Below are 26,182 nucleotides of genomic sequence, written 5' to 3'. Positions count from 1 at the left end.
TGAGGCCTGGTCGTAATCACTCCATCATGGAGTGATAAGCAGTAGATGGATCTTTACTCATAAGTGTGCCCTGAGACAGCACGGAATAGTTAATGTACAAAAGGCACAGCACACAAACCTAGAGAACCCTAAGTATTACACCCCAAAGGAAGCTGGTTTCTAACAGTTTAATTACCATAATCCTCCCTCCCCACAAGCCACTAGAATGATTATCTGCTGGTTCACTGTTTCAGTGGAATGTGTTAAAAATAAAATAGCCTTAGTGAATCCACCTATGGGAGAGAGAATTGACACGATCTTATTTCTGCAGGTGCTGAAAGACTTCCAAAACTTTTCCCATGGTGAATTAGATATGTTGGAGGGGAGAATTTGTGGGTGACGGGGTGAACAGCAACACAACTCCTAGGAGTGAATACAAGGTGAGGTATAGCCAGCACACTTTCTCAGCGTGCCTGTGGCTTCAGTATCCAGTACAGTAGATGTAAGAGTAAAGAAAATGAACAAGAGCCAGAGAGGCCTTACAGAATTATGAATTGATCAGGACACCAGGGAGACATAAAGATCCTAAATGTGTACGCACCAAACAACAGAATCTCAAAGTACATGAAGCAAAAACTGATGGAGGTGAAAGGAGAAAGAACCAGACCTATAATTATAGTGGGGGCCTTCCAAACCCACCTCCCTCTTAGCAAGGGACAAAATTCCTAGAGAGAAAATAGGCAAGGATACAGGAGACCTGAATAACACAGTAAACTAAGAGATGTACATGACATAAATAGAACAGTCCACCCACCAACAGCAGAGTACAGGTTTTTCCCATAGGGCCTCTATCTTCACCAAGTTAGACCAACTCCTCGACCATCAGACAAACCTCAACAAATTCAAAAAGAATTGAGGGACTTCCTTGGTGGCGCAGTGGTTCAGAATGCACCTGCCAATGCAAGGGGCACAGGTTCCAGCTTTGGTCAGGAAGATCCCACATGCCGCGGAGCAACTAAGCCTGTGCCCCACAACTACTGAGCCTGCGCTCTAGGGCCTTCGAGACACAACTCCTGAGGCTGTGTGCCACAACTACTGAAGCCCACACACCTGGAGCTCATGTTCCACAACAAGAGAAGCCGCCGCAATGAGAAGCCCAGGCACCGCAACGAAGAGTAGCCCCCACTAGCCGCAAGTAGGGGAAGCCCGTGAGCAGCAACAAAGACCCAACACAGCCATAAATAAAGAAAGAAATTTATTAAGAAAAATAAAACTAAAAAAAGATGAATTGAAATCTTGCAGAGTGTGTTCCCTGGCCACAATGGAGTCAAATTAGAAACCAGTAATAGAAAGCAAAAAGAAGAAGCCCTAAACACTTGGAAATGGTGGTAGACACATCATTCCAGGTTATCATTCACACACTTTTTATAGAAGAGCTGAAGTGAGGAAGAGATGCCTGCTGAGCCGAAAGGCATTTCAGGCTGGCCCAAAAGAGAGCTCACTCTGGCTCTTTCAAACAGAGCATTGTTCAGGGCAAGGCTGGAGGAAGGGAGACTGTTCAGGAGACTGTTATATCAGTGCCACCTGACATTAAAGCTCCTAGTGCACTGGCAAACGAAGTACAGCCAGCTTGCTGGTTGTTAGTGGAATCGGTTTGGTAGCTGATTGGATTTGGGAGGCACGAGCGAGGTTTTGGTGTGGTTGTTGGAAAGTCCTGAGAGAAAGCATGATTCGGGTGCCTTCCTGTTATGTACATGACTGGTGTCCAGTCTAACCCATGGACTCATACACCTCGGTTCTTTATCAGTCCTGCTCCATTGTTTTAAATATTTCAATGCAGTTGTCCTCTCCTCCCTCCTGTTTCTCCTCCCTCTTTCTCCTCCTTGCCCTGATCTTCCTCATCCTGCTCCTCCTCGATTCTTGCCTTGACAGTGCCATCTGTTGGATAAGGCTGTCCTCTCTGGACAGGAAGAAGAGTGTCCTTTCTGAGGTTTGTGGGATTGGTCCCTTAAGCCAGGTTGGCACTTTGCCTGCCCGAACATCCTGTGAGCCTAAGACATGGTACGTGGTAAGTGGACCACAGATGTGTCTTCAAACTTGTCTTTTTGTTCCTCTCTTCAGAATTCAGTGATGGTGGTAGACCACCTCAAGGAAGAAAGAAAGGTTGGAGTTCTTCCCCAGGTAATTCTGGAGAGAGGAGCCCTCGTTATGAACACGATGGGTGTGAGCCTCAGCCCTCACACCTCCAGGAGGATGATGGAAATGTGGTGAAGAGGGATGTCTAGGAGGACCCCGAAGTAAGCAAGTAAGTGACCAGGCCGCAGGGTTTCTGCACAGCAGTCCCTGGGACTATACACCCCTTGCAGTCTCCGTGGACTTGTCTTCCTTCTCTCACTGCAAAACAGAAGCATGCTAGAAGTGAAATAATGGTTGACCAATCCTAATTGTAGTGCTGGTGTCAAAGAGACGAGGGTGTACAGAAGACTTACTTAGCACTTATGGCGCTTCACCCACCTTCTCTCTACATCCCCCCTGAAGCTCTCGCTGTACCATCCGAGGCAACAAGAGGGAAGTGAGATGGGGCAGTGAAGGCCACACGCCTATGACTGTGTGGAGAAACAGGAAACCTCTGGAGAGAGAAATGTGGGAGGACACACAAGATGGAACCCCAGGGAGCTGGTTCAGGGTCACAGTGAGTATCCTGAAAAATCTATGGAATGTGCAGGAGAGAAAAGCCAGGGGGAGTTGTGTTGGTCTCATGTAGACATGCTGGTTTATTTCTCTGGGGACAGTTTGTAATCTGTCCTTTTTATTACCAGGAGTTAACAGTCCTGTTCATCTAAGGGCAGATTCCGAGAAGCAGTATAAAGGGAACAGGCTGACTCTAAGGAGAATGGAGGAGCCTGTCTCAAAGCAAAAATGGAAACTACTGCCAAGGATATGGAACAGCTCCACATTGGAGGTCTCAGTTTGGCAAGCTGAGTTGGGAGATGGAGGGTCGAGCCTCTGGAGACCTTGTCTGAGGGGCAAGCAGCATCTATCTGTACTGGGTAGGATCTCTTGGAAATTTATAAAAGGAAGATCATCTTTGACACCTTGATTATTTGGAAGAGAGTTTTACTGGAGAGAAAGAGTATTTAGGAAATGCATATTAAGCACACCCATAAGAAATCTTGCCAGTGGGCCCTTCTTTAGAAGCCCTTTCAAGCTCAGTAGAAGGCCGGAAAAGAACCGGAAAAGGCTTGTCCTCCAGCCTAAATTCCCTGTTGTCTGTCCTCTCTCCCATCCATTCTTTTCATCCTTAGATTCCTTCTGGGATAAAGTATGACAGGACATGGTTAATGAACTCAATCTAGAGCCATTGCAGTGTCCCCTTCACTCCAGTGGACATAAGAGAGGATGCCAAAGCCAGACGCTTGGGCACAGGGAAGGGGGGGAGAGAGACCTGGTTCAGCAGGGTCTGTTGGCTTCTGATACTATTGCTGTTGCATTCAATCCCTGTAGTTCCACTTTATGCAAAATGCGGCTCGGTTCTTTGTCCCGGAATCTAGCACTGCCTGTGCACTGATGGATGTCAGCTACAAGATTTGTGACAAGGAGAGATGAAAGGTGTTTGTCGAGGTCGTTATGTGTACCTCATCCTGAGGAAGGAGTACAGGCCAGGGGCTGGTTGTCTTCTTTGGAACTAGAGTTCCTGGTGCTTACCCCACCTCTTCTTCCTGCAGATACCTGTCTTTGTCAGCCCCTCCGCTGTTCCCTACTCTGTGCGGGATAAGTTGAAGCCAGAAGAAATGGAGCAGCTAAAGGTAATGCAGACTCAAGGCATGTTGTGTGCCAGCGCTCAGACCCACCTCTCCTTCCTCAAGCCCCCCGTCCCCCTCGCCCCCGATTTCCCTGCCACCACCACAGCCTCAGAGTGGCTCTCAACAACTCTCTCTCCACAGCTGCATCCCGGGAACTTGTGAAGTGGTTGTCAGGGGCCCTGTCACTGGGCCCAGACAGCTCCTATACTTGACCTCCCCATTCCCGACACCCTGGAACCGTGAACAGCTGCCCTCTCAGCATAAGTGTCCAGTCATACCCTGACCGGGCAGCACCATGTGAACGTGTACAGCACGTGCGACTCTAAGGGGGTACTGTTGTTTGTTTGCTGTTGATGTGGCCGGAAGTTCTCAGGGCTGTGTGCATGCCTTCACCCAGACCTTCATTGCTACCCCTGACAGCTATGGTAGGTGAGAGCCCTGTTGTGGGGAGGAATTCCCATCCCAGACTCGGCCTAGGGGTGTGGGAATGTGGTGACACAGACCTTACGTTTACTCAATATTGTGGAAAGCCAGCATGGAGAACCCAGGAACAGTCTAGCCTAGTGTTTAAGAAGAGCATGGATGGGCTTCCCTGGTGGCACAGTGGTTGGGAGTCCACCTGACGATGCAGGGGGCACGGGGTTGTGCCCTGGTCCGGGAAGATCCCACGTGCCACGGAGCGGCTGGCTCCGTGAGCCATGGCCACTGAGCCTGCGCGTCTGGATCCTGTGCTTGGCAACGGGAGAGGCCGCGGCGGTGAGAGGTCCGTGTACCGCAAAAAAAAAAAAAAAAAAAAAAAAAAAAAGAGCATGGGCTCTGGAATCGGCCTATGGGTTCTCTCCTTGACCCAACACTCACATGCTGTGTGACCTGGGTCAAGTCACATGACCTCTCTGTGACTCAGTGCCTTCTTCTGAGAACGCGGATCAGACTGTCCACTCTTTGGGCTGCGGTTAAGGGTAAATGCTAAACTGTCCGTGGTATGGGGATAAACCTGTAAATCAAGTGAAGGTGGTAGACAGTCTCTCCAAAGGTAGGCTCTGTGAGGAGGGCAGAGGTACCAGTCAAGGAACCTGGAAGACAGACACAGCAGGGGTATGGAAGGAATCGAGTTGCTGAGTGGCAGTGGGAGCAGGATCGTTGTTTGGTGTGTGGGGTGGCCCATCTGTCCAGTTGTCTGAGGGCCCATTTTTCCTCCAGTCTATTCATTGTGAATGACGAACTGTTTGTGAGGGATGCCAGCCCCAGTGAGACTCAGAGTGCGTTCTCCATCCCAATGCCTACACCTTCCTCCCTCTCCCAGGAGCAGCAGGAAATGGTGCAGGCTTTCTCCACCCTGTCCGGGATGAAACTTGAGTGATCTCAGAAGTGAGTGCTGAGTGTGCATGGGAATGAGGTTGGGTTGAATCCGCAGGGGAGTGAACCATGGAAACTCGATAGCAATTTGGAAAAATACATTTTTGAATATTTTGCTTCCAAAAAATAAAAGTGAGTCCATGAAAAAGGAATCATCCTATTATACGTGTAAAGGGATTTCAAGAGAGTATAATGCTCAGTGACGTTTTCTTGTATATGGAAAATGCAGCACAATCTGCACAGACACCAACCAACCAACCAACCAACAAAACACCCCACTAGAACTGATAACCAAGTTCACCAAAGACGCAGGATACAAGACCGATATACAAAACTTATTTGTATTTCCGTGTACTTTCAATGAACAGCCAAAAAATGAAATTCAAAAATCAAGCCCAGTTACCATAGCATCAAAATAGTACAACACTGTTTTTTTTTTTTTTGTGGTACGCGGGCCTCTCACTGTCGTGGCCTCTCCCGTTGCGGAGCACAGGCTCCTGACGCGCAGGCTCAGTGGCCATGGCTCACGGGCCTAGCCGCTCCGCGGCATGTGGGATCTTCCCGGACCCGGGCACGAACCCGTGTCCCCTGCATTGGCAGGCGGATTCTCAACCACTGCGCCACCAGGGAAGCCCAAAATAGTACACTTTGAAACAAATGTAACAAAAGAAGTGCTAATCTCATACTCCTGAGTCTGTAAAATGCTGTTGAAAAAACTAAAGAAGACCTAAAGAAGTGGAAAGTCACTCAATTTTCATGGGTTGGAAGGTAATATTATTAATATGGCAGTACTATCCAGAGCAAACTAGGTTCAATGCAGTCCCTATCAGAATCCTTCTTTGCAACAGTTGACAAGGTTATCCTAAACTTCATATGGAAGTGCACCAAAACAATCTGGAGAGAGAAGAAAAAAGTTAGAAGACTCACAATTTCCAATTTCGAAACTTGCTACAAAGCCACAGTAATAAAGACTACGTGGTACTGGCCTGTGGACTGTGTATGAGACAATGGAATAGAAGTGAGAGTCCACAGATAAACCCTCACATTTATGGTGAACTGATTAACAACCTGACAGAGTGCTGAAAAAAATCTGATGGGAAAATAATAGTGTTTTGGACAAGTGGGTATCTGCGTGCAAACCAAAGAATTTTGACCCCTGACTCACACACCATGTACAAACATAGCCTGAAAATGGATCAAAGTTCTAAAAGTAAGAGCTAAGACTATCAAAATCTGGGAAGGAAACATAGGTGTAAGTCTTCACAAATTAGGCAATCATTTCTTACATGTGACACCAAAAGCACAAGCAACCAAAGAAAAAAAAGTAGATAAATTGTTGACTTCAGCAAAATTAAAACCTTTGGAGCATCAAAGCACAGTATCAAAAAGGTGAAAAGCCCACCAACAGAATGGGAGAAAATATTTGCATATCACGTATCTGGGCAAGAATATGTGAAGAACCCTTGTAACTCAACAATAAAAAGGCAAACACCCAATTTTTTTAAATGGGGAAAGGCTCCGAATGGACATTTCTCCAAGAAGACATATAAATGGCCAACAAGGAAATGAGAAACTTCTCAACATCGTTAGTCATCAAGGAAATGCAAATTGAAACCACAGTGAGTTACCAGGTCACACCCACTAAGATGGCCTTCATCGATGAAACGAATGATAACAAGTGTTGGTGTGGATGTGGAGACATTGGAATTCTCATGTGTTACTGATGGGAATATAAAAGGGAGCAATGGTTTGGCAAAACAGCTTGGCACTTCTCCAAAATTTTAAACACAGTGTTACCATATAACCCAGTAATCCTACTCCTAAGTATCCTACCGGGAGAAATGAAAACATGTGTTCACTCTAAAAATTGTTCAGGAACATTCATAGCAGCATTATTGATAATAGCCAAAAAGTGGAAACAACCCAAATGTCCTGTAGCTGATGAATGGATGAATAAATCTTGGTACATCCATATAGTAGAATATTATTCAGTCATAAAAATTGAATACTGTTCTGATACACGTCATGACATGGATGAACCTTGAAAACATGATGCTAAGTGAAAGAAGCCAGTCACAAACAGTCAAATATTGTATGAAATATCCAGAATCGGCAAATCCACAGGCACCAAAAGCTGATTAGTGGTGCCAGGGTCTGGGGGAAGGGGAGGAATAGGGAGTGATCACTGATGGTTAAGGAGAGCTTCTTTTAGAGGTGGAAAAGTTAGCTTGGAATTAGATAGTTGTGGTGGTTGCACAATCGTGTGAATGTACTAAAAAGCTCTGATTTGTATACTTTAAGATGGTGTGTGCATTATATCTCAATAAAAGATGGTGGGAGACTTGTACTTTAGAATTTTTCATTTGTTATTTCTTGAAAAACTTCCTTGATCAGTATATTTTGAATTCCCTTGTTCTTTTGCACAGCTCTACTTTTCTGTTTTGAATTCTAGTGGGCATGAATGCTAGTGATAGATGCTTTGGTTTTCACTGGGTTTTTCTTCGTCATTACACGTAGTGTTCATGCTGGTACATGTGTCCCAGCAAGAAAGTGGCAGAGATTTAGCGGTGGCATTGCATGGTCAGTGTGACTGTCCTGTGGTACTAATGGAGACCACCTGTGGTTCTCCCACTGCAGGTGCCTTCAGGACAACAAATGGAACTACACCAGGTCTTCAGTATGCTCACGGTGAGGTCTGGGAGTCAATGGGTTAAAGATGAACATTTCTGGGCCTTCAGGGAGGCCAAGAAGATGGAGGCTGGTGGCCTGGGAATGTAACTCAGGGAGCGGGCTCTTCTGACATTCCGACTCCTTCTCTCTAGACTGAGGGCAAGATCCCAGAGGAGGCCTTGAAAGCAATCGCCTAAAAGGAGCCCTTGTACTGTCAGACCTTTACTGAGCCTGTGTCCTACCTTGTGCATATGCTTTGCACTCTGGAATCTCTGCTAAGCCCTTCAAAACTCTTATTCCCCCAAGACTTTTCCTCATCACCCTCACCCTTCCCAGGCTTCCGGGGCTCTCTGCTGCTTGCCTTATCTTCTTTCCCTTGCCCCAGTGAACTATGAGTACGAGACATTTTTCGATGCTTTGGAGTGATGCAGCTGAGACAGCCACTCCATGGCTGGGTGTGGGAGTGGGAAACAAAATTCGTCCTCTGTGCCATTCCCTCAGTGGTCCTCCATAGAGGTCAGAAGGCACAATCACAGTTTTGGGGGACAACAAGATACATATTATGACCCCTGGAACCCACAAGAAGCACTGTGAATGTTGCTGCCAGTCTCATGGGAGATCCAAGAGGGAAGAGATATGGGAACATATGTATATGTATAACTGATTCACTTTGTTATAAAGCAGAAACTAACACACCCATTGTAAAGCAATTATACTCCAATAAAGATGTTAAAAAATAAAAGAAACAGTTTGGGTTTAAGTGGTAGGTTACAAAAAGCAAGACAGAATATTCCTGACACCGCACAATACAATGTGAAAAAATAAGTCAGGGTATAAAACTGTATATTACAGTATGTTTCCTCAGAAGAAGATATTAATGAATGTTAATGTTTTTATTGTTCCTCAGAAGAAGATATTATTGAATGCTTATGTTTTTATGTGTAATTATAAACATTAAGAAGTCAAGACAAAAGAATGCATGAGAGTGTCAACTATGTTTATAAATGGGTGATTGGAATGCACAGTCGTTATTTGTTCAGACCTATGCTTTGCTTGTATAAAAGGATGTTTGTGTCTGGGACAGCGTCTTCCCAGGTGCTTAGGGTGAAGGACTATAGCTGCCGGCTCCTTACGCAGCATAGCAAGGACAATTCATCATTGATAAGCAGATATGAGTATCTCCAGGCTGATTAATTATCTGCAACACGTTACATGACTCACCCAACTTTTCCGGATCCCTGGTTCCTTACATGTATAAATCAGGGGTTAGGGCTAACCACCAGCTTAATCAAGATATAGACCACATACCATACTCCCTAAAGTTTCCCAGTTAATCTCCTCTTCTTCTTCTGACTCCATGAAAAATTTCATATGCTTTCCATTTCCATATATTAGGTTTTCCTGCTCTAGAATTTCATATAAATGGAATCACACATCCTGTACTCCTTTGTATCTGGCGTCTTTAACTTAGCAAAATTTTGTTGTTGAGATCTACCCGTGTTCTTGCCTTTTTATTGCTGGGAAGTACACCATTGTATTGATTTGTTTACCTTTAATGTTCTTTTAATGCAGTTTCAGGAGGAAATGAAAGTCCACCCTTGTGTTCAATTAGCCATCTTCCTGGTCAGTGTTCTGTTCTTATACGATGGATATAATTTCAACCTTTACCACTGCTTTATCTCTCTAGAGAAATACTATCTATAGGTCTTTTCCAGCCTTTTCTATATTTCCTATACCCTCAGTACCAATCACTCCATCTGTTGTGTTTGTTCTGTCCCTTCCACGCTTACCCGGGTTGTGACCGTCCTCTGAAGAGAAGACTTCACTGTAGAGTCAGCCCTCGGATCCTGCGTGCTTGGCTTTAACCCATACCTGGCTCTGGGCTCATCAGTGGTTTAGCCTTCCTCCCTGACCCTACCACTTGTGGTCCCTGCCTTACCACTGTGCTTTGCCATTCCCTCCCTCCCTCCCTCTCTCCCTCCCTCCCTCGCTCCTTCCCTTCCTTCTTTCCTTCCTTGAAGGAGAGCGTTCACCATTTATCACTTGGGAATTCTTATTTCACACTTTCCAGCACAGTTATGTATTTATTATGATTGGAATATTCTATGTATTCATCATTGTGATATTATTATTCCACAACCACAATTATAAGATGTTTAAACTAAAAATTGTAAAATACTTGCACTCTCATCATTTAAATTGTTCAGGCAGTTCTCAACCTTCTTTACACACCAGAGTCACTTGGGAAGATTGAAAATACCACTAGCGCCAGCCTACACCCACAACAAATAAAACCGATTTGGCGGCAGACAGAAGCAATGACATTTTAAAAACTCTTCATGTGATTGCAGGGTGCAACCAAGGTTGAAATCCAATATGTTAAAAAGCATCAGCTTTGGGGTTATGATTGGCAGAAGATCTTAGGAATGCCTGCCACTTCACTTTGCAGACTTTCCACTCAGTGCTCTTTCTGAGGACCTAGTGATTTCTTTAGCTTACAGTGGGGATTGGTAAACTATGGTCCATGAGCCTGTTTCTGTATGACCTGCAAGCTAAGAATGTCTTTACATAGTCAAATGGTTTAAAAAATCCAAAGAAGAATCATATTTCCTGGCATGTGAAAATTATTTGAAATTCACATGTCCCTGTCCGTATACAAATTTTTATTTGAAGACAGTCATGCTGTGTCTGTGGCAGCTTTTGCTCTACAATGCAGATCTGAATAGCTCCATCAGAAACTGAAAGGCCTGCAAAGCCTCAAATATTTGTCATCTGGCCTTTTCCAATAAAAGATTTTGAGCTCTGGCTTAGAGCCAGTGTCCTTAAAGCAAATGCACAGTAACAGTGGTAAATGGCTGATGGTCCCTTTGGCTAGGCCTGGGAAGAAGATTTACTGTAGTTACTTGCGACTGGACTGTAGGGTCCTTCCTTAGGAATCCACTCATTCATCGTGTTCTGGGTCAAGTGTGGGAATTGAGTAAGGGACTACCATTTGCCATCATGATAGCTCAAGTCACCAGATTTAGAGCTTGATTTATTTATTGTTATATTCTTATATTTTATTATAAATAAATACTTATTTATATTTTATTTATTTTTACAGTGATCCAATGCAACTTTGGAGTATGTTCAGATATTTCAAGATCCAAGGGATCTGTTGATCAATTAGCCACCTTCAAAGATTGCTGTAGGTCAAACCAATGTGACTACCCTTCCAGCCTTGATTCTTATTAAGGTAAACAGCACTCACCTTGAGGCAGGAGGTTAAGTGCTCCTACTGGGCCTGCAACCCCAGGACTCAAACATACTCCCTGAAATGAGGGGATCTCCCATCTCATCTGTGGCCTACACCAGTCAGCCACTTCAGAGCACCTCGAAGATGAAAATGCCCTCCGCACTAATGTGTTTCTCAGTGCTGTGGGGCAGGGAGCGTCCTCTGCATCCCTAAGAGCATCTGTTTGGTCCACTGACACATTGATTTCAAAGGTGTTTCATTCAAGTGACCACAGGCGACAACTCCTGCAACTGTTTTTCCATTGTGTGCCATGGAACACCAACATTTCATCCTCTAATGTCAGTTGGAGCCTTACTGCCTTCAGATGCACCTAAGCCAAATAACTTTGCTCAGATTCCCACTTCCTTCAGGACCCTTGGCTTGCAACCAATTTTGGTGTCAAGTACTCTATCAATCAAAGTTCCCACTTGCCTATGCCAGCTATTCATTCTAATAGCTATTTTATAACAATAAGACATTTGGAATAAAATATATTACATAGATGACAAAAAATCTGTGAAGGCCAGAAAAGACGGCTTGGATGCTATGCAGCCAGGGGAAGTCCACTGACGCTTTGGGACTGCTAGAGCTGAAACACCACTGCTGCCTGTGTGCTAACTGACATGTATGCATTCCAGGCACTCTGCTGTGACTGCTCCATAAGAACCAGAGACCCCTCCCATCATACACACTTGTCCATGTCACTGAGCCATACGTGGCTCCCATGTCATTCAGTTATGCCTCCAAGTCTCTGGATGGTGCATATGCTTCATACAACCAAGATCCCATTTAGAACCCAATCTGTAAGGGGCTCTGGTTAATGTGTACAGAAACACACACACACACACACACACACACACACACTCACACATACACACACACACACACTACACACACACTGGTTTCATGCTTTTAGCTTTTTGGTCGCTAAAGAACAGGAAAGCATATGAGTGTTCATGTATGTCAGAAGAGTTGCCAACAGAATCTGATTCATAGTTGATTTTATAGAACGTTATTCTTTTTGCTTCTGTAAATTGTACCTTCAGAATGAAAACGGTACTTTCTATTTGTTACAATTGTTTTGTGTATATTAGTCTTATATTCAACACACTTATTAATATATATCATTAATCTTAATTTCCTTAGCCTCTCTTGAATTTACATAAAGGTAACTATGTTATCTTGACAGCTTTGTTTTCACTCGTACACATTTATTAATTCACATGAGTATAGATGCATATATACATTCTGGCTCACTGTACTGCCTAGGAGATGCAGTATGATGCTAAAACAAAGTGGTCATGTAAGTCATCATTGTCTCTCTTCTGATTTTAAATGGAACGTTTCCAACATTTCACTATTAAGTATGGTGTTTGATGTAGTTTACTCTTTTTTTAATATTTGTTGTCAGTCTAAGAAATATTTTCCTATTTATAAATTGCTGAGAATTCCTGCTATTGTCAGTCTTACCGCTGATTGGTTGTTTCAATATTTGTAGCCCTTGTTTTACTGAATGTTTTGTTATGATCCTCCTTTCCTCCTTCCTTTATTTCACTAATCAGCTAAATAAACTTCACAGATCTCCTAATGTTAAACCAATGTGTCGTGCTTGGGATTAAACACGACTTTTTCATACTGTGTTTCCTGTCTTAGCTGTGGCAGGATTTAGCTTGCTAATAATTTATGTATACTTTTGCCATTTGTGTAACTAACTGAGATTGGCTAATAATTTTGCCTTCTCGTGTATTCTTTGTCAAGAATACTTTTAATATTATTAAGATTTTCTGTTTCTTTTGCATGGAAAATCGTGTTTTTCTCTGGGATTTATCTGTTTTCTCTAAATTTTAAATTTATCAGCATACCTTTTCAATAACACTGTTGTATCTTTTGAATCTTTGCTGAAGCTGAACGTGTGACAGCTTTTCTCATTTCAGAGTGGCTTCTCCATGCATTATATCTAATTTTCTTGACCCTTGTTGCTAGATGTTTCCTTATTATCTTATCTCTCTAAAGTGCCTGCAGCTAGCATTTTGTTGTTGTTGTTGACCTCTGTGAGATCTGTTATCAGTTCCATTAATTTCTGTTCTTATTTTTATTATTTTTCCTTGACAAGAGTGGAAAGACCTGAGATTAATTTTTATAAAGTAAATGATGCGTGAACAGGCTTTTCATCTACCACCAGGTTTTCTTTTCTAATTTTCATGTTTGAATATAATGAACACTCAAATATCCAATCCATTCATCTGTTTGGAAGAGGCCCGCAGTTTGCAATTCGGCCACTGCCACCACGTCTATTCAGTTCCACGGTTGGCACATCAGATGATTAAGGAAGAGGGAACGGCAGCACTGAAGTAATAGGATCTCTACTATAATTACAGCTGACATTAGAGCAATAGGGCTTGAAATGCGTGGGTCTGCTTATACGTGCATTCTTTTTCAACAAATGTATAAAACATACACGTGTAGAACATCGTGTACAAGACAGGTATTGAAGTGGATAACCTATCCTTACACGGGCATAAGGTGAATGACATGTAATAAAAATTAATGATGTGTTAGTTTTCATATTGTTTTATAACTTTGCGTTCAAAGAATTACATACCCATACAGTACGTCTCTCTGTCTCTCTGTCTTTCTGTCTCTGTGTTTCTCATAATTGGTGAAACTACGTATCAGCCTATCATCACCACTGGTATGACTTTTTTAATATAACAATGTTTCCAATGCTGTATCATGAATATGACGGTGATACTGTATGCTGTAAAAGTTTTATGATTCATTCATTAGTGTATGGTCTAGGCTACCATGAAGCAATGGGATCCATCACACTAGACAACCACAAAGCAATCATACTGCTGTTTCTTTGTTATCAATGCATAAATCCCTTTACCTGTAAAAAAATATGAATTTGTTTTTCACACGATCTTTCTACTTTTGGTGTCTAGTTTTTGTAGTACATATAGCATCTACCATGTTTTGTATTATATAAGACAGTATTGATGTAGGTACTGACAGACAGACGATTCATTCCGTAAGCAGATGATGGAAATTTTCGGTATCAATAAATACAGTACAGTACTGTAAATGTAGTTTCTCTTCTTTAAGATTTTCTTAATAACAGTTTCTTTCCTATGGCTTACTTTATTGCAAGAATACACTATATAAAACCTATAGCACAAGGTATGTGTTAATCCACTGTTTATGTTATCCGAAGCCTCCAGTCAACAGTAGGCTATTAGTAGTTACGTTTTGGGGGGACTCAAAAGTTTTCTGTGGGGTTTTGACTGTGCAGGGGGTCAGCGACCCCAACCCCGTCATTGTTCACGGGTCAAGAGTATATATGTATTTCATTTAAGAGAATAGCATACAATATAGAAAAGAGCATGCAATGATCATTGACTTTGAAAACATACCTGTCTGGACTCAAATCCTGCTCTGTCCCTTACTGCCCATGTGACTTTTCACAAGTACTCAATCTCTCTGCATTTCAGTTGCATCATGCAGCAGTCAGTGGTCCTGTTTGCTCCATGTTTCCATTTCTCCCCTGTTCCAAGCCCCTGGCAGAACTGCACTTCTTGCTTTATCCCCTTTGCTTGGACGGGGCGATAAATATGACTAATTCTGGCTAATGGGTTTGAGTGATATGTAATATAATTCTGGGCCACAACATATGGTTGTTGGGGTGAGACCTCCCCCCAGACCCAGGGCCCTCTTTCCCTCAGGCACAGCAATCGACAACTTTCTAGATGGAGCCTGCTTTGTCGGTTTCAGTCTCTAAGTCATTCCAGTAATTAGAGATCAGATCTCCGACATCCACCATCCTGGGATGGACATGCACCTGCCATGGAAACGTAGAGGGAGTGTGGGATAAGCCACTGAGATTTGGGGATTGTCTCTGACCACATCATAGCTCAGCCTCTCCTGACTCACGTATCTCATCTGCCAACTGAAATAACACCCTCTCAGGATTTTTCTGAGGGTGAAATGACTTAACTTACATGATGAGGTTACCACGGTGCTTGACACATAATAGGGACTCAAAACATGGCAGCACTAATTATTACATAATAATAAAACTGTTTTGGAAAAGTGTGGGATATTGTATAAAATGAGAGGCATTGTGTCTGTTCATCCAGACAGGTAAGTTGTACTTTGCTTTCCAGAGGGGGTACTATATTTTTTGCTATAGATAAGACTGCTTAATGATTTGCACTTATGCCCTTGTCTGCCACCATGCTATCAGACATATGTTTAGAAATTGAGCTTACCTCTGAAGACTAAAAAGTGAATAGATTTAAGCAGCAGAGAGACTGGCTGATGAGATAAGATAAAATGCATTTCAGAGCAATAAGTAATTTCTTAAAGAGAAGAGGAATAGATTATAATAATTATAAACATAGATTCTCTTGCTCTTAGTAAGGAAAGGCACAAGGTTTTAAAGTGGTAAGCGATTTAGTGTGGACAGGTCTTCCCAGAATATTTCCTGGGAACACTCGTCCTTCAGATGCTCAGTGGAAAAATGTATCATCCCCGCATAAGTTGGGGAAGTTATCCCTCCCTTTGACATGCATATTGCATATTAGCATATTGTCTACAAAACATCCTATGGTATGGAAATTCATTTAACTTTAGTCCTGTATGTTCCACACGTCTCTGAAGTAGAGTCCAATTTCGTTGTTGTTGTTATTTTGTGGCCCTAGTGTTTTGCAGAACAAGCTTGCAAATGCTGAAGTGAGAGAAAAGTAAGCTGGATTATTTAAGCATCATGTAATATAAATTATCACAAGTGACAATATTCTTGAGCCATGTATCAAGAGGTATATATCCCCTATAAAAGTACACACAGTCTCGCTATCTGCTCAACTTGACTCATTAAATACTACTTTCATGACGGACCAGGACCCTGCTGTTGAGAGATGACATCCAAGTCCATGAACCCCAGCCACCCCATCCACGGCCGCCCCACTCACAGAGGCCAGGCCATCCTCCTCCTCCATTTCACTCTCTACCAGCAGCTGTTCCCATAAGTACAGGTTCAGGTCGCAAAAACCCACAGGCTTTCTCTGCCAGCTGTACAACAGTTAGGCCATATCCAGAAGTCCCCTCCCGTCCCCAACTACGTCCAACACTCTCTCTCGGGCACACAGCTCTTTGCTGGACCTCGGACTGACATTGCTTGGGCGCCTGTAAAATACCAATTACCTGAGTAAATTTCTAGTACTGGTGCAAGCAACTCCTACCCAAGTACCACCCATCGTGGCAGGATATAATAGTTGGTGGAAAGGTTGGGATCTGCGCCAGAGTCTCCTCATATTCCCCCCTCAGCCAGAGCACCCACCACAGGTCTACAGGTCTTCTGAACCTATGGGTGTGACTCTTCTGGGGGTTAAGCCAAACTGCAGTTAAATAGACCCTCCCTACTCTTAAAGGGCAGGCCCTCCTGCATGACCGTAAGTGATCACATGACGTCGGGGACCACTTGAACCCACCTAAGACTGAGGAGTCCTCAATCTTCACGTGACTGAGGGGGCTGAGTCTCACATGACCAGATCCTGGCACATGACCATAAGGTCCACTTGATGAAGAGCGATTCAGAAGCTGCAGAGCTCACATGAGTGGAAGAACTTTGGGTGCCACATGTGGTAGGAACCACACTGTTTCCCATACATTGATCTATAGCACTTAGTAGCCCACTGACTTCACATGATGGAGATTGCTGAACTTGACATGTACCATGATGGGAAGGGTACCAGACCATAGCATCCACATAACCCTAAGCAGTAGATCACATCAAAGTCTGAGGCTACCACATGCTGGTAGCTAGTTAGGGTCACATGAGAAAAAGAGCCATGTGGCACACAGGGTTTTGGAGTCCACCATGCTCTAGTGACATGAAGGGCTGGATCTACCACAGTGTCATGGCGGCAACAGGGTCAAAGTGACCACATACCCTTTGGGTTTAAGAGCCCAGGGTTCGGACAGGACAAGAAAGGCTGGGCCTGTCAGGTAAGTATTGTCCAGATGATGGCAGCATCCACATGACCCACAGCCTTAGGAACCCACAACGCTCTTGTGCTTGGGAGAGCTGAGTCAGCTTTCTGACAGTAGGGTCCAATGACCGTAGGGTTCTACTTGGTCTGCATGTCTCAGGGGAACATTACCTTCAGGAGAACAGGAGATATGAGATTGCCCACAATCCTCACCTCCTCCGTGATGTTGGTGCCACCGAATGACCTTCTAAGTGCACAAGCTTTGGCTTTACCTACACCTACCCCTCTCTAATTTGTTAATTTTATGTGCTATTTTCCCCCCAATAGCACATGAAATTTAACACATAACAAATTAACACATAAGGATGATATAAGGCCTCCCCAAAACCACAATCCTCGGAATGCTGTTGAATCTACTGTTAAGAGCCTATGTAGTGGGTACAGGTAAGTGCTGTTGACTTCAGTTTCATTTAGGTCTAAAGGAAATTAAAGCAAATCTAATGAGTTGTAGTATTTAATTTCGGAACAAAAGTGTGTAGTAATTACTGCGGGCAATGCATTGAGAAAGAAAACTCATTTAAGAGAGGTAACTCTATAGATTACATCCTGTTACAGAACTTTACAGATGTGATCATTGAAGTCCAGAGGTATTAAATCAATCAGCTGACTAAGAGGTCACGGATATTGCAGGTGACACACCAAGAGTGGCCCACAGGCCGTCTGGCTCCCAACTCTATCTTCTGCTCACCCACCAGGTTCCTCACTGGTAGGTAACATTGGGTTCAGCCTTACTAATTCACAAAATCTGGCAAATCAGCCCCAGTTACTGAAAAGTTGAGATCATGAGAAATCTCTTTGGGATGGCATGCTAATTAGACCCAGTCAAATTTGAGTCTATTTCATGGCCTCTATTTAAGGTTTGTGTATAGATATAAACGTATCACTAAAATGTGAAATATGTGTATATGTGTGGTTTCTGAATTGCTTCATGATACCTGAAAACATTTCCTTCTTTCAATCAAACACTGAAAAGAAGGTATCATAAAGTTTAGCCGCCATTCTCCCTGTGTCCGAATTAAAACAATTACAAATGAGAGGAATCTGAATTCATTAGATCTTACATTGTATATTCTGTTGTGTCTCCCCAGAAAGAACAGGGAAAGGAGTAGGAGAATATATAATGCTTAGGATTTTTATTTCAAATCCAGAAACACCTATTTTGCTGATTTGTGTGGGAAACTGCAGGATAATCAGTATGTCCAAAATAAGTGTGATCTGATCTTCTGGTTTGCTGGCTTCAGTAAACAATGCTATACATTGTTTGGATTATTTTGCAAGGTTCCTGCAATGTGGCATGGCTGCATAAATTAGCTGAAGAAAATGCAACAGATCACATTTTCTACTGTGGTTAAAGTTGAGGTATTTAGAAAAGACAAGAGGCTCTGTGGTTCTAGGCCTACTGAAAAATGTCCTAGTTTGGGGTAAAGAACAGTAAGAGAAGAAAGTTATTCGTGCAGGTCCTGTGTCTCATGTAACTGTGGAGAATTATTTGTGGGACACATAAATTCAGGAGATAAAAAAGGAGGCATATCTTTACTTAAAATAGAGCCTATTATGAAACTTTACACTGGATTTAGGAAACATCTCCATGTAGTCATAGGATGGAATGTGTCACCCAGACCTGATATAGTTGTTATAATTAGATACACATGAGCAGATCAACAGTGTAAGATGTAGAACAATTTTATCGAGCATAACTATGCTCACCTGATGGTGATTGGGGTCAACTTTTTTGACCAAAAGACCAATTCTGGCCTCCTCATTAGCCCTCTTAAGTCAGATTTTGCTCCTGTCATACCTGATAAATGAAATCAATCACCCTTTCTCTGAGATGATGATCAGGAGTTCCTCAGGACCTTTTTAAAACATTTAGTTACATCACTGTGGCCCTGTCACCACCCTCTACTCTATATGGCGGGAGTAGGGAGGAAACTGTATGGTAAAAGATTTGTGTATCTGGAGTACAGTTTAGGCATTACATTTATCAGGCTCTGTGTTTAGGCAACATTTCTCTTGCATGTGATATGGCAGGATTTCATGTGAACAAAGTTTCCTTCTTTTATCTTTTTTTTTTTTTTTTTTTTTGTGAGGTGGCCACTTTGGAAGTTGATGCCAGTGGTTTTACGAGGAGGAGTGGCTTTATGTAACACAGAGAAGTGGGAAAGGGGAGCAACAGAACAGTCGTGATGCATTTTACCTGAAGGTAGATACTCAAATGCTTCTGTTTCTAACACACATATGCACGACTGAAGTAGATGTGCTATGTGACTTTACTTTCAGAAAGCAAAGTTGACTTACCTAGCAACAGTACACAGGAGATAGCATCAGATGGGGCTGTATCATTATGGAAATTGCATTCAGAACCTGTTTTTCTTAGTTTCTTTGTGAAATTTGTTAAGAAATATGGAAGTAAGTTTATCGTCAGCGTTTTCTTTTTGTTTTTTTTTTCTTTTTTAACAACTTTATTGGAGCACAATTGCTTTACAATGGTGTGCCAGCCTCCACCCTACCATAAAGTGAACCAGCCACACATTCACACATGTTCCCATACCTCCTCTCTCTTGTGTCTCTCTCCCTCCCACCTTCCCTATCACACACCTGCTGGCAGTCACAAAGCACGGAGCTGATCACCCTGTGATATGCGGTTACTTCCCACTAGCTCTCTCTTTTACGTTTGGTAGTTTATATATGTCCATGACACTCTCTCACTTTGTCACAGCTTACCATTTCCCCTCCCCATATCTTCAAGTCCTTTCTCTAGCAGGTCTGTGTCTTTATTCCCGTGTTACCCCTAGGTTCCTTATGACCTCTTTTTGGTTGTTGTTAAATTCCATATGTATGTGTTAACATACGGTATTTGTTTTTCTCTTTCTGACTTACTTCATACTGTATGACAGACTCTAGGTCCATCGACCTCGAAAGAAGAGAAACAGTTGCAGTTTTTGTCCTGTGGCGTAGAGTTGAATATCCCTACACACCAACCACTACGATGTAAACTACAACAGCCCTAGGTTGAATATAATAGGTCAAATAAGAGGCTCATCCTGTGAGGATTACCATAGAATGGAAATAGGAGAATACATCCTCAATTAAAATTTATTCCGGGCAAAGGATGGAGAGAAGTGAGAAGATAGGGATTATGTACAGGGTGTTTATTCATGACCTGTGTCGTTTGTCATGATATGATTCTCCAGTAAAATTTGGAATCCCCTTCCACATGAAAACCATTGAAAATAAAATTGTGGTCATAGATTTTCATAGTACTAGATGAGAATGAACGTTTTTCTGGGCTGCTTCTTTTTATCCACTCAAACATTTTTCCAATCTAAACATAGTTCTAGAGTGTGACGTCAGGAAGTTGGCAGAATAGGAGTCTCCAAATAAGCGTTTTGCCTAATCAGCCATGGGCGAGAGTGTTTTTGTGGGAGCCCTGGTATCCAGTGATGAAGCCCCAACACGCTGATCCATCATAAAGAAAAATCCAAGAGCAGACACTTTGTTTTTTGTTTTGTTTTTTTTTAACATCTTTATTTGAGTATAACTGTTTTACAATAGTGTGTTAGTTTCTCCTTTACAACAAAGTGAATCAGTTATACATATACATATGTTCCCATAACTCTTCCCTCTTGTGTCACCCTCCCTCCCACCCTCCCTATCCCACCCCTCTAGGTGGTCACAAAGCACAGAGGTGAACTCCCTGTGCTATGGTGCAGCTTCCCACTAGCTATCTAATTTACATTTGGTAGTGTGTATATGTCCCTGCCACTCTCTCACATCGTCATAGCTTCCCCTTCCCCTTCCCCATATCCTCACAACAGAAGACACTTTGAAGAGTGTAGAAATAACAGCTTCACTTTCCCAATGTCAAACTTCCCCCAAAGCTACACATATCAATGCCTAGATAGATGCACTAGGCCTACAATTCTTCCCATGTGGGAAATTGAGAGTGTGGTGAGCACTTGAATATCCAGTGGTTCTAGACACTGCCCAGGATCCCACTTATTTCTTACCCAAACCCAGAACCCAGAGGTGATTAGCATGGCTGAATAGTCTTGGGATACCAAGGAGAAGGGGAAAGGGCAAGGGCAAGGGCTCACAACAAACAGGGCACCAAGCTCAACAAAGAGCTGCAGTTTCGACTAACTGCCTCACAGACTGTACCTTACGTAATTTATAGGACCCATCACCTACAGAAGCCTCAATTTGCCCCTGAGCACATCCAGCACTCCATGTGCCTCTCCCACCCAGAACCAGTATTCCATGGACACCCCTGCAGAAGGTGCACTCATGCCTACACAGATCATGCCCATGTGCATAAAGAGAACTGGCACCACTCTGCTCGATGGTGAGAACAGACATACCTTAAACACTTCAGGGTAGCGAAATGAGGAAAATAATAAACAGGAGGCTGACAGCATGTGTCCTTGTTTGTGCAATTGAGAAAAGGCATGTGCCATCCAAACTGTTCCTTCACAAGATGGAACAAGAGGGGCCGAGCAGGTGAATCCACAGAAGAGGACTCAGAGAACCCCCAGTATCCCTAGCTTGTCTGACTGGTACACGTGTTTCTCTCCTGAATAAATTCTGTAAAGGATGAGGGAGGAGATTGCTTCCTTAAATGTGGAGTCACCAACACCAGATTTTCAGGGGCAGGAAAAATCTAGTAAGCCCAACATCCCACCAATGAAACAAGATAATTTTCCAGTATCTGACCCCATAGAAATAGAGGTCCATGAATTGCCTGACAAGGAATTCAACATGATTGTTTTAAACATGCCCAGCCAGCTACAACACAACTCAATGAAATCAGAAAAGCAATATCTGAACAAAATGAAAAAGTCAACAAGGAGATAGAAGTCATAAAGTGGAGCCAAAGAGAAATTCTGGAGCTGAAGAATACAATGGATGAATTTAGAAATATAATAGAGAGCTATAATAGCAGACTTCATCAAGCAGAAGAAAGAATTTATGAACTCAAAAAGAAGTAATTTGAAGTTATCTAATCAGATGAGAAAACAAAGAATGAAAAAGAGTGGGGAAAATCTATGGGATTTTTAAAACACCATTAAAAAGACTCATATATGGATGATGGGAGACCTGGAGCAGGAGGAGGGGAGAGAGAGAGAGAGAGAGAGAGAGAGAGAGAGAGAGAGAGAGAGAGAGAGAGAGAGAGAGGCAGGGGGGTAATTTATTTATAAAAATAGACACACAGCCTAAGGAGTGGACGGTCTGATCCCCATTCTCGGAAGAGGACACTGAGTCACAGAGAGGTCATGTGACGTGACCTTGGTCACACAGCGAGTGAGTATTTGGTCAAGGAGATAACCCATAGTCCGATTCCAGAGCACATGTTCTTTTTATCCACTAGGCTAGACTCCTCCTGGGATCTCCCTGCTGGCTTTCCACAATACTGAGTAAACCTAATGACGGTGAAACCTCATTCCCACTCACATGAGTGCAGGCTGGGATAGGCATTCCCGCCCACAACAGGGCTCTCACCTGGCATAGCTGGCAGAGGTAGCAATGAAGGTCCAGGTGAAGGCAAACACACAGCCTTGAGAACTTCCTTCCACTTCATCAGCAAACAAACAAAAGTACCCCTTAGCGCCGCACATGCTCTACATGCTCACATGGTGGACCCAAGTCAGGGTGTGACTGGACACTCATGCTGAGAGGGCAGTTGTTCACAGGGGCCAGGTTGTTGTTAATGGGGAGGGCAACCATAGGAGCAGTCTTCACCCAGTGACAGTGTCCTTGACAACGCCTACACAAGTTCACGGGACACATTTTTCACAGCCGCACAAGAGGTGCATTCTACTACCCCATTTTGCAAATGAAGAAATTAGGAGGTTAACTAATTGTCCGAATTCTCAGAGTAAGGATCTGAGATGAGAACCACCAAACTCCACATCCTCTGTGTCCAACGCCCAGGGTGTGCAGGGTAGACAGTCATGGACACAGCTCAGACCTGGGGTGTAGGTAGGAAGACTGAGGGCTGGAGAACACAATGGGGAAGGGGAATGGAGGGGAGGGGATGGGAGGGGAGGGAAATGAAGGGATGGGAAGGGTAGGGAAGGGAAGGGAAGGGAAGGGAAGGGAAGGGAAGGGGTCAGGGAAACTGGGAGTTTCTGGGACTGAGCCTGGCCAGGGGGAGGCAGCAGTGGGGCATCTGGGGTGAGGGTCTACACACACTCACTTTCCTTGAACACCCCATTGACTGAGAAGCAGAGCATCATTTCCTGAAAGGGAAGAGTCCAGGTGCCCAGTCACCACCTCCACCTCCTACCCACCTGCGGCTTCCTGGTTGCACACGAGGGAGAAAGCAGGCGCTTACCGTCTGGTACCACATGTCCACCCCGAAGGAGCTGAAGTCATGCTGAGTCTTGGGCAACACACCAAGGGTGTGCACAATGACACATTTTCTGTACTTCAACAGCTGGACCCGCAGTTCTGTGAAGGGAGGGGAAGCGAGCAAGAGTCAGGGGTTGCCATACCCTTGGCCCTATGATTGACCCCTTCACCGCCCTTTCACACACAGTCTTCCCATCACACACTCACGGGGGTCCTTGAGCTTCTTTATATTCCTGCTGTCTTTGAAGTATTCACACAAGTTCATAATGAGGGCTCCTCTTCCCAGAATTGCCTGGCAAAGAACTCCAACCTTTCTTTCTTACTTGAGGTGGTCTACCACCATCACTGTATTCTTAAAATAGGAACAAAAATACAAATTTGCAGACACATCTGTGGTCCACTTACCACGAACCATGTCTGAGGCTAACAGGCTGGTAGGGCAGGCAACGTGGCAAACTGGCCTTAGGTTCCAATCCCACAAACCTCAGAAAGGACACTCTTCTGCCTGTCCAGAGAGGACAGCCTTATCCAACAGATGGAACTGTCAGTGGAAGAATCAAGGAGGAGTAGGATGAGGAAGAGGAGGACAAGGAGGACAAAAACACAGGAGAAGGAAGAGGGAGGTGAGGACAACTGCAATGAAATTTTAAAACAGTGGAGCAGGACCGAGAAAGAACTGAACTGTATGTGTCCATGGGGTAGACTGGACACCAGTCTTATAAATACCAGGGAGGCACCCGAATCTTGCGTTCTCACAAGACTTTCCAACAACCACACCAATACATCTCTGGTGCTTCCCAAAACCAATCACCCACCAAACCGATTCCACTAACAACCAGCAAGCTGGCTGTACTTCCTTTGCCAGTGCACTAGGAGATTTAATGTCACATGGCACTGATGTAACAGCCTCCTGAACTGTCTCCCTCCCTCCAGCCTTGCCCTGAACAATAGTCTGTTTGAACGAGCCAGAGTGAGCTGTATTTTGGGCCACCTGAAATGCCTTTCAGCTCAGCAGGCAACTCTTCCTCACTTCAGCTCTTCTATAATAAGGGTGTGAAGATAACCTGGAATGATGTGTCTACTACCATTACCAAGTGTTTAGGAATTCTTCTTTTTGATTTGTATTACTGGTTTCTAATTTGATTCCATCGTGGCCGGGGAACACACTCTAAGTAATTTCAATTCTTCTTTTTTATTTTTATTTTTTTAAGTAAATTTATTTTTGTTTATGGTTGTGTTGGTTCTTCATTGCTGCACATGGGCTTTATCTAATCGCAGTTAGCAGGGGCTCCTCTTCGCTGCAGTGCATGGGCTTCTCGTTGCAGTGGCTTCTCCTGTTGCGGAGCATAGGCTCTAGGCACGCAGGTTCCAGTAGTTGTGGTTCGCAGTCCCAGGAGTTGCAGCACACAGGCTTAGTTGCTCAGTGGCATGTGCTCAAAATAATAAAGGCCATATATGACAAACCCACAGCAATCATCATTCTCAAAGGTGAAAAAGTGAAAGAATTTCCCCTAAGGTCAGGAAGAAGATAAGGATGTCCACTCTCACCACTCTCATTCAACATAGTTTCGAAAGTCCTATCCATGGCAATCAGAGAAGAAACAGAAATAAATGGAACCTAAATTGGAAAAGAAGTAAAACTGTCACTGTCTGCAGATGACATGATACTCTACATAGGTAATCATACGGATGCCACCAGAAATCTACAAGAGCTAATCAGTGAATTTGGTATAGTAGCAGGATAGAAAATTAATGCACAGAAATCTCTTGCATTCCTACACACTAACAATGAAAATAAGAAAGTGATATTAAGGAAACACTTCCATTTACCACTGCAAAAAAAAAAAGAATAAAGCACCTAGGAATAACCTACCTATGGAGGTAAAAGACCTGTACTCAGGAAACCATAAGACACTGATGAAAGAAATCAAACATGACAAAAACAGATGGAGAGATATACCATGTTCTTGGATTGGAAGAATCAGCATTGTGAAAATGACTACGCTACCCAAAGCAATCTACAGATTCAATGCAATCTCTAAAAAATTACCAATGACATTTTTTTACAGATTGAGAACAAAGAATCTTAAAAGTTATATGGAGTCATAAAAAACGCTGAATAGCCAGTGCTATTAAGGGAAAAAAAGGGAGTTGGAAGAATCAGATGCCCAGACTACAGACTATACTACAAATCTACAGTAGTCAAGACAATATGATACTGGCACAAAAACAGAAATATAGCTCGATGGAAGAAGGTAGAAAGCCCAGAGATAAACGGATGCACCTATGGTCAACTAATGTATGCCAAAGGAGGCAAGGATATACAATGGAGAAAAGACAGTCTCTTAAATAAGTGGTGCTGGAAAACTGGAGAGCTACATGTAAAAGAATGAGATTAGAACACTCCCTAACACCAAACATAAAAATAAATTCAAAATGGATTAGAGACCTAAACATAAGACCAGACACTATAAAACTCTTAAAGGAAAACATCGGAAGAACACTCTTTGACATAAATCGCAGCAAGATCTTTTTTATCCACCTCCTAGAGTAATGGAAATAAAAGCAAAAATAAACAAATGGGAGCTATGAAACTTAAAAGCTTTTGCACCGCAAAGGAAAATATAAACAAGACAAAAAGACAACCCTCAGAATGGGAGAGAGTATTTGCAAGCCAGGCAACGGACAAAGCATCAATC

General features: G+C 43.3%; 1 protein-coding gene across 1 annotated transcript; it reads right to left on the bottom strand.

Moving 5' to 3' along the window:
• Nucleotides 1-14,824: 14,824 nt before the first annotated feature.
• Nucleotides 14,825-23,748, bottom strand: LOC131749651 (nuclear RNA export factor 3-like). The gene is made up of 6 exons (XM_059051583.1): nucleotides 23,691-23,748; nucleotides 23,467-23,582; nucleotides 23,329-23,371; nucleotides 22,632-22,704; nucleotides 16,053-16,152; nucleotides 14,825-14,920 (listed from the first exon to the last, which is right to left on the bottom strand). Exons 1-6 carry the CDS (start codon nucleotides 23,746-23,748, stop codon nucleotides 14,825-14,827), a joined length of 486 nt encoding a protein of 161 aa, XP_058907566.1.
• Between the last annotated feature and the right edge of the window lie 2,434 nt (nucleotides 23,749-26,182).

Source organism: Kogia breviceps, unplaced genomic scaffold (genome assembly GCF_026419965.1).
Source record: "Kogia breviceps isolate mKogBre1 unplaced genomic scaffold, mKogBre1 haplotype 1 scaffold_245, whole genome shotgun sequence".
Taxonomy (NCBI): Eukaryota; Metazoa; Chordata; class Mammalia; order Artiodactyla; family Physeteridae; genus Kogia; species Kogia breviceps.
This window is presented reverse-complemented; position numbering and strand designations above follow the sequence as displayed.